Below are 8,506 nucleotides of genomic sequence, written 5' to 3'. Positions count from 1 at the left end.
GAGGGTGTTCCCTGTTTCCGTTCGCACTGACATGAACCTCCACACTCACATTACGCTAACAAAAACTCATGGTCATGAACCTGTTAGGAAATGAAATGAACCCTCGAAATGAAACTTGTGCTTTTGTCCACACGTTTCAGCTCACGTTGGGGGTTCTCATGACCCGACACACGCAGAAGGCACCGGCGTCATGTCTCCTGTCAAGTCCCAAGCCCGGGGCAACAAACCGAAGCCTGAGCCGGTGAAGAAACCGAAAGAGGAGAGCCCTCAACAGAGGAGAGGAAGAAAGAATGCCCCCAAATCACCCCCTGAGTCACCCCCACCCCCCATATCACCCCCTCCTGCCGTCACCAACGGGAAGAGAGGGGGAAAGGGGGACCTGCCTTCTGGAGAAAAGAAGAGGAAGGAAGAGGTCAAGGGGAAGGGGAAAAAAGAGGAAGTTGTAGAGAAGAAGGAGCCACAGGAAGAGACGGGGAGGAGGAGACCTGCGAACGGCAACGTTCAAAATGGCCGACAGCCGCCACCTCAGAAAGAGACAACAGGCGATGGATTGACAGCAAAGGTGGGCGGCGGACGTAGCGGCAGAACGTCAACGGCAAGCGGATCGAAGGCAGCCGCGCCACAGCCAGGGAAGGTCACCGCACCGGCTGCCAAACCTGGCAATGGCCCAGGGGGTGGGGTGACAGAGGAGGAGGAGGAGGAGGAGGAGGAGAGCGAGGGGGAGAGCTCAGTGGAGGAGAGCGACGAGGAGGAGAGTGAAGATGAGAAGGAGGAGGAGCCTGTGTGTAACCAGGCGCCGGTGAAGACAGAGGGGAGCGGGAGGAGCAGCGAAGAGGAGGAGGGTGAGGAGGAGGAGGAGGGCGAGGCGTCACACTCTGAGAGAGACACAGAGGGACAGGACACGCAGGACGAGCTGGAGGGAGGGCTCTCGGAGGAGGTGAAGCCCAGAGGAGAACCCCAGGAGGAGCCTGTCACCACCAGCGAAGAAGAAGAGGAGGAGGAGGGAGAGAACGCGGAGCCGGAGGAAAAGGAGGAGAGGGAGAAAGAAAAGGGCAAGGAGGAGGAGAAAGAGAACGAAAAGGAGGAAGAGAAAGGAAAGGAGAAAGAGAGAAAGGGCGAGAAGGAAGCGAAGGAGCCCGAGGGCGTCTCCAGCGATGGAAGCGGAGAGGAGGAGATAACGAGAGGGAGGAGGTCCAGAGGCCGAGGCGACCGGGCGCTCTCACAGACTCCCAGAGTCTCCAGTCCCTCGGGGGGACGGCTGAAATCCAAGATGTTCAAGAAAAGACAGGCGGCCACCAAGGAGGAGAAACGGAAGCCGACGAAAGAGGAGAAGGCCAAGAAGAAGGCGGACAAGAAAGCGGACAACAAGGCGAAAAAAAAAGATGACAAGAAATCCGGTTCCGCCGAGGCCAAGGGCGAGGCCGGAGACGGGGCAGAGGCCGAGGCCGAGGCCGAGGCCGAGGCCGAGTCTCCGAAAGAGCCGTCCCTCAGCAAGAAAGGCACGATGAAGAGTAGGAAGTCCATCCTCAAGCTACCCAACAAAACCCTGAAGGGGAAGAATGCTCCGCCACCAAAGGAGGAGGAGGAGGAGGAGGAAGAGGCAGCCGCCTCGACCTCGACCAAAACCCTGAAAGGGCCATCGCGCATGATGCTACTCAAGGCAAAAGGAAAAAACCTAAAAACCAATCAGGTCACAGAGGAACAGGAAGTTGTGAAAGAAGAGCAAAAGAATGGAGGAGGAGGAGGAGGAGAGGGGGAGGGCATGAAGGAAGAGGGAGCCAAGCGCACACAGAACATCGGGCTGGTTCTAGGGAGGGTCAAGATGGCGTCCGTGAAGTATCGGACCAGTAAGATGCTGTCCAGGTCGGCCGAGGACCCGGCGGGGGCCGACCCTGAGCCGGTCGACCCCGCCGTGACCTCCAAGGCCAAGGAGCGCCTGGTGGCCAGGAGGAAGAGTGCGACGACACTGCGGAGGGTGTCTGGGTGGATCCGCAAGAAGGTGCCCGGAGGAGGCCTCACCCTGAGGACCAAGATGTCCGCCATCACCAGGGCCATCGGCCTCACCCATTGGCTGTCGCTGCGAGTTCTGAAGCAGGAGGACGACACCTCGGGGGCCAAGCGCAGCCTGCTCCGGCCCCGCGCGGATCCAAGGCCAGGGAGCCGGACCAGCCTAGCCCGGGCGAGGACCAGCTCCCAGGGGGAGAAGAGAGCCCAGGAGAGGGAGGGCGCCCAGGCCCAGGGGATGCAGGGGGAGGCAGGGAACGAGCCTCCTCCGGCTGGGGAGAGCGAGGTGGAGGACAGGGCCAAGTATGCCATCGTGCTGCCCAGGATGAACAAGCTGGGAAAGGGCAAAGCGGGCCTGCCTAGCCTCGCCGGGCCCCCAGCCACCCCCTCCGCCTCCGGCCCGTCCGGACCCGGCCATGGCACGGCGAGCACGGTGACCTCTGAACCCAGACCTCCCAGGCCCGGAGCCCGGCTGGTGCTTCCCGTCAAACCGGACCTCACCCTCCTCAAGTCCATCAAGAAGGGGGGAGGAGGTGGTGGAGGAGAGGGGGGAGGAGAAGCGGAGCCATCCGGGGGGTCCAACGGCGGCCCGTCAGGAGGACCAGGAGCCGGGGAGTCGGCGGAGGAGAAGAAGAGGAAGGCGGCGCTGGCTGGCCAAGATGGCGTCAGTGTCCTCCAGGCAGCCAGGGCCAAGCTGGGCTCCTCCCAGATCAACCTAGCCAAGCTGTCCGTCTCCAGGCCCCTCTCTGGGGGAGGGCCCGCGCCAGCACCAGAGAGGGAGGCCGGGGGCTCCAGGCCCCTCAGTGAGGGAACTCCCCCTGCCCCAGTGGAGCCTGCCAGGGGGGTGGGGTCGTTTTACGAGGAGGAGGTGGACCGGGAGGTGGCCCATCTGATGGGGGAGGGGGGCTTGCACACTGTGGGCCCACCGGAGGTGCACTGGGCTGGGACTACGCGCATGAGCGGAGACCCCCAGGTATGGAGGATACTATGATATTATATCTCATATCTCGCATTTGTGTTTAGCAGTACAATGAACTATGTTATTTATTTGAGACAGTATATGCCGATGTATATATTTACTACATTTACATTTAGTCATTTAGCAGACGCTCTTATCCAGAGCGACTTACAGTAAATACAGGGACATTCCCCCCGAGGCAAGTAGGGTGAAGTGCCTTGCCCAAGAACACAACGTCATTTGGCACGGCGGGGAATCGATCCAACAACCTTCTGATAACTAGCCCGACTCCCTCACCGCTCAGCCATCTGACTTACTATTCAAGTCCTATATTTTTATAGAACATGATACTTGTTTTAAAAGAAATGCTACTGCTATTAGACTCAGTTACAGCTAAACTAACTCATCCAGTTCCCATAGTTACTGCTAAACTAACTCTAACAATTACGACTAAACAATCTCACACAGCTGTAACAGGTACTGCTAAACTAATTCATCCAGCTCTAATTAACATTTACTGCTAAACTAATTCATCCAGCTCTAATTAATATTTACTGCTAAACTAACTCATCCAGCTCTAACATTTACTGCTAAACTAACTCATCCAGCTCTAACATTTACTGCTAAACTAACTCACACAGCTCTAACATTTACTGCTAAACTAACTCAAACAGCTCTAACATTTACTGCTAAACTAACTCACACAGCTCTAACGGCCATATCAACCCAATTCCATTTTGACTGTGTTCCTGCAGGACTGGCTGCGGGCAGAGAACCTGCTCCCCCACCAGACAGTGGAGAAGTTGACTAAGTGGACTGTGTACGAGGATTGGGGCCAGGCCCACACGGTACCGGCACACAACGGCCGGGGGCCCTGGGAGTCCGAGGACCCCGCACAGGACATGCTGGAGAGCCGGCTCTGCCACACCCAGGTACTGGCGGCCATTTTGTTTTCACAATTCGTACCTTCTGTTTTGTATTTATTTCCAAATGTTCTGTTTATATCTAACCAAGGACACTGTGGTATATAAAAACCTCCTCATATTCAGCACTGAACCACTTTATTCTAATTATATTACTATACTATAATGAACCTTCTTTTTATGATTTATTTTCAAACATTACTGTATAGTCTTGAATTTAAATGAATAACACATGGCTTACTCAGTTATGTTTTTATATATGACATTTAGGTTGCAGTGCTTAACTTTGCTTGGTTGACTGTGACCCCCCTTCAGTGCTAGGTTATCCTCACCTCAGTATACAGTAGATGCTCTGGCATTCAGGGAGCCAATCAGGCCTCCTCAGTATAGATACTGTAGCAGAGCGTTAGCCAATCAGGCCTCCTCAGTATAGATACTGTAGCACACAGGTAGCCAATCAGTACCTGGACATTGAGCGTGGTTCAGCAGATCGACACACATTCAACCCAGCACTGAGACGCTACGTCCTGTTTATTGAGTAAAACACACAACAAAGACACAGTTGATGGTTTATTCATCTGCAGCGTGCGTACGAGTGGTACAATAGAATAGGCCAGCAGTCCAGTGTATCAGCTGACACAGGCTGCATCCAGGTGTATTGGTTACCTGCATCAGGAAGTCTGGTGTTATGGGCATGAGTTTGGCCGGGGGACAGGGGTAGGGCTGTAGCAGCAGTCTAACTAGTCCCACTGAGACTATGTTGTAAGAGGGTCGACAGGATGCTGGGAGAGGAAAGGTAGGGAAGGTTCTGGTGTTGGCTGGGTTTGGAGGCTGCTGGTTGTGGATGTGACCAGACTAAGGTCTGTGTATGTGTTTGTGCTGTATTTGTGTGTGTGTGTGTCCTGTATGTGTGTGGGTCCTGTTTGTACCCTGTATGTTTGTGTCCTGTATGTATGTGTGTGTGTGTGTGTGTCTTTTCTCAGGTGGTGATGCCCGGTAGTGATCAGGCTGTGGAGGTGGATGAGGTGGAGGATCTGTCCCAGCTGGTGTGAGTACTACACACACACACACACACATTCACACACACATACCCCCACACATTCACACACACATACACACACATTCACACACACATACACACCATATCTGACACCCATCTTTGTTTGCAGGGAAGTGTGTGAGAGTGCTGTGCTACTAAACTTGAAGAAGAGATTTCACCGAGACTGTATATACGTAAGACACACACACACCACACCACACACACACACCCCTGAACACAACTGAGTCTGTTGTCAACATGTCAACAACCTAATATCACCTCAGTGTCTTGCTGTGTTGAATAGCTCCTTCCTCCTCCCCCTCGCCCCCCCCCCTCCCCTCCCCCTCCCCCTCCCGCTCCCCTTCCCGCTCCCCCTCCCGCTCCCCTTCCTCCTCCTCTTCCTCCTCCTGCTCGTCCTGCTCCTCCTCCTTCTCCCAGACATACATAGGGAACATGCTGCTCTCTGTGAACCCCTTCAAGCCACTGAGCATCTACACTGAGGAGCTGAGACAGCAGTACCAGGCCAAGGGGCAGCAGCGCAACCCTCCGTGAGTAGGGTACTGTAGTACCACAGTACTACACAGTACTACACAGTAATACACAGTGCTACACAGTACAACACAGTACTACACAGTACTACACAGTACCACACAGTAATACACAGTACTACACAGTACTACACAGTACAACACAGTACTACACAGTACTACACAGTACTACACAGTACCACACAGTAATAAACAGTACTACACAGTAATACACAGTACTACACAGTACTACACAGTACAACACAGTACTACACAGTTCAGCCACAGTTCAGCACAGTTCAGCACAGTTCGGCACAGTAGAACACAGAACTCAGAGGACAGATAGTAAAATACCGCACGAAACAGTAAAACATAGTCGAGAATTGGGCAATTGAACCCAGTAGAATCTGAGGTGAGTAGACATGTGTTCCTGTTGCAAACATATTGACAGTGTGGTGTGTGTTCCTCTTACAGACATGTTTATGCAATTGTGGATGCTGCCTTCAGCTCCTCCCAGTCCTCCACCCAGGAGCAATGCATCGTCATCAGGTAGGCTGGTAGCCCCGGGCCCACGGGGCTGGTGCACGGCTGGAGGCTTAAGGGTCTGACGGTCGAAAAGTCTGGTTAATAACTATGTTCTATGTATGTGAAACGTCTCATGTGTGTGTGTGTGTGTGTGCAGTGGGCAGAGTGGGTCAGGGAAGACGGAGGCCACCAAGCTGATGGTGCACTACCTGAGCTCCATGTACGAGGGCAGGAACGACAACCTGAGACAGGTAGAGTCACAGCACAGACACAGAGTCACACCTGAGTCAGCTAGAGTCACATGACCTGAGACAGCTAGAGTCACATGACCTGAGACAGCTAGAGTCACAGCACAGACACAGAGTCACACCTGAGTCCGCTAGAGTCACATGACCTGAGACAGCTAGAGTCACATGACCTGAGACAGCTAGAGTCACAGCACAGACACAGATTCACACCTGAGTCAGCTAGAGTCACATGACCTGAGACCGCTAGAGTCACATGACCTGAGACAGCTAGTGTCACATGACCTGAGACAGCTAGAGTCACATGACCTGAGACAGCTAGAGTCCCCGTATAGTATTATGACATCCATTATTACATCTGATTCAATGCTCAAAGTGACATTCAATGATATGAACTCCTCCTGTGTTCTCTATCTCCCTTCCCCACTACTCCATCTCTCCCTCCGCCTCCTCCCTCCTCTGGCAGCCCATGGACGCTCTGCCCATCCTGGACAGCTTTGGGAACGCCAAGACCATCCTCAACAACAACTCCAGCCGCTTCGGCAAGTACCTCCACATCCACATCCTCCAGTGAGTCCACATCCTTCTGCTTCTGCCCATTCTCTCTCTCTCTCTCTCTCTCTCTCTCTCTCTCTCTCTCTCTCTCTCTCTCTCTCTCTCTCTCTCTATCTCTCTCTCTCTACTCCCCTCTCTCCTCCCCTCTTCTCTTGTCCTCTCCTTCTCTCCTCCTCTCTCTCTCCTTCCTCAGCCCTTCTCCCCCTCTCTCCTCTGTTGTTCACCTCTCCTCCTCTCTGTCCTTCCCTGTGTGGAGCTGAGGATGGTTGGAGTCCAGCACTCAGTCTTCCCTGTTTCTGTCTCTGACTGGTCCACAGTGGGGTTGTCGTGGGAACGTCCTTGTCCCAGTACCTTCTAGAAAAGTCCAGAGTTGTTTTCCAGGTGAGGCTGCATTGTTGCTTTTTTCAATGTCTTAAAACATTGTTTTAGTTTGATGAGTATTGTTTTTAGTTTGTTTCAGTATTGTTTTAGTTAGTTTGTGTTCCTTCGCTTTTCATAGTTTCATATTTGTTTTCGAGTTGAAACCGTGACTTTCTTTAGGTTGTTTACATTGTGTTGTTTTATGTACACTGCCACCTAGTGGATTATTCCATCTAGTGGATTATTTTGGTACTCAACATGTACTTACCATTGACACAGTTAACATCAAGACGCCAAGTTGAACTCATGTAGTTGTTTTCTTGTTAAACATACATTAAGCTGTAATTTCATGTGCCTTTGATAATATGCCAAATTGTATTTTGTTTGGATTATTGAATTTATCCGTAGCTTCACATACTAATTATGTAACTGGCCTGGTCATATTCAATTCATTTCATGTATGCATATCAGTAATGTGTTTGTGTACTAATGTGTACTTCCATTCATAGTATTGTATTCCATTTCACGACAAGGATTGTTAAGTAAACATCAAGAAAAGTCAAGCATTGCGATTACAGGAGGTTTGAAATTGTTTAGCTACCTGCCTACCTCTGCATACAAATGCGTTGCCAGGGCAGAACAGTGTAAGAATATACTTTTTGTGTACGTTAGTTTCAATGTGTTCGAGTTTGGTTTTAGTTTGATGGAGTTTTAGTTTGGTATTGTTGGTTTTGGAGAACATTGTATGATTTGTTTTGACATTTCCAACACCAGTCAGGCAGTCAGATGTGTTCTAGCGTGTGAAGAAGAGTCTATGTGGCACAGCTGCAGCGTGTCCAGGTCTGTGTGGTCCAGGTTCTGATGTCATGGCTACATCTCCCCAGGCCAGTGAGGAGAGGAACTACCATGTCTTCTATGAGCTACTGGCTGGGATGAATGACTGGGACAAACAGGAACTCTATCTGCAGGGAGCCGAGACCTACTGCTACCTCAACCAGGTACACACACACACACACACACCCATGGGAACACACACACATGCACGCACATGCACATATACTAACTGTATACACTTATGTACTGTCAGTACATTATGTACTGTGAGTACATAAGTAATGTAAGATATTAGCAAAGAAGCATGGTTTCCATATGTGGTCTCTCAGGGGGGGGGGCGTGTGAGCTGAAGGGGAAACAGGACAAGCAGGACTTCCTGTTGCTGGTCCAGTGTTTCGAGACCATCGGTCTCCCACGGCGGACCAGATCTCCACCGTGTGGGCCATTCTCTCCTCCATCCTGCAGCTGGGCAACATCTGCTTCAGCTCCTACGAGGTGTGTGTGTGTGAGCGTGTGCATGTATGGAGATCTTAGCT

At 51.9% G+C, this 8,506-nt stretch overlaps 1 protein-coding gene across 1 annotated transcript in view; it reads left to right on the top strand.

Annotated features, from left to right (window-relative positions):
• Positions 1 to 1,270: 1,270 nt before the first annotated feature.
• Positions 1,271 to 8,506, top strand: part of LOC124475833 (unconventional myosin-XV) — a 15,380-nt gene continuing 8,144 nt past the window's right edge. Inside the window, exons 1-13 of the mRNA XM_047032673.1 lie at positions 1,271 to 2,179; positions 2,249 to 2,977; positions 3,718 to 3,894; positions 4,869 to 4,933; positions 5,055 to 5,118; positions 5,363 to 5,472; positions 5,926 to 6,000; positions 6,134 to 6,227; positions 6,688 to 6,791; positions 7,094 to 7,157; positions 8,021 to 8,134; positions 8,224 to 8,236; positions 8,362 to 8,465. Of these exons, the coding sequence (XP_046888629.1) occupies positions 1,271 to 2,179; positions 2,249 to 2,977; positions 3,718 to 3,894; positions 4,869 to 4,933; positions 5,055 to 5,118; positions 5,363 to 5,472; positions 5,926 to 6,000; positions 6,134 to 6,227; positions 6,688 to 6,791; positions 7,094 to 7,157; positions 8,021 to 8,134; positions 8,224 to 8,236; positions 8,362 to 8,465 (2,622 nt within the window). The remainder of the gene's footprint in view (positions 2,180 to 2,248; positions 2,978 to 3,717; positions 3,895 to 4,868; positions 4,934 to 5,054; positions 5,119 to 5,362; positions 5,473 to 5,925; positions 6,001 to 6,133; positions 6,228 to 6,687; positions 6,792 to 7,093; positions 7,158 to 8,020; positions 8,135 to 8,223; positions 8,237 to 8,361; positions 8,466 to 8,506) is intronic.

Source organism: Hypomesus transpacificus, chromosome 13 (genome assembly GCF_021917145.1).
Source record: "Hypomesus transpacificus isolate Combined female chromosome 13, fHypTra1, whole genome shotgun sequence".
Lineage (NCBI taxonomy): Eukaryota > Metazoa > Chordata > Actinopteri > Osmeriformes > Osmeridae > Hypomesus > Hypomesus transpacificus.
This window is presented reverse-complemented; position numbering and strand designations above follow the sequence as displayed.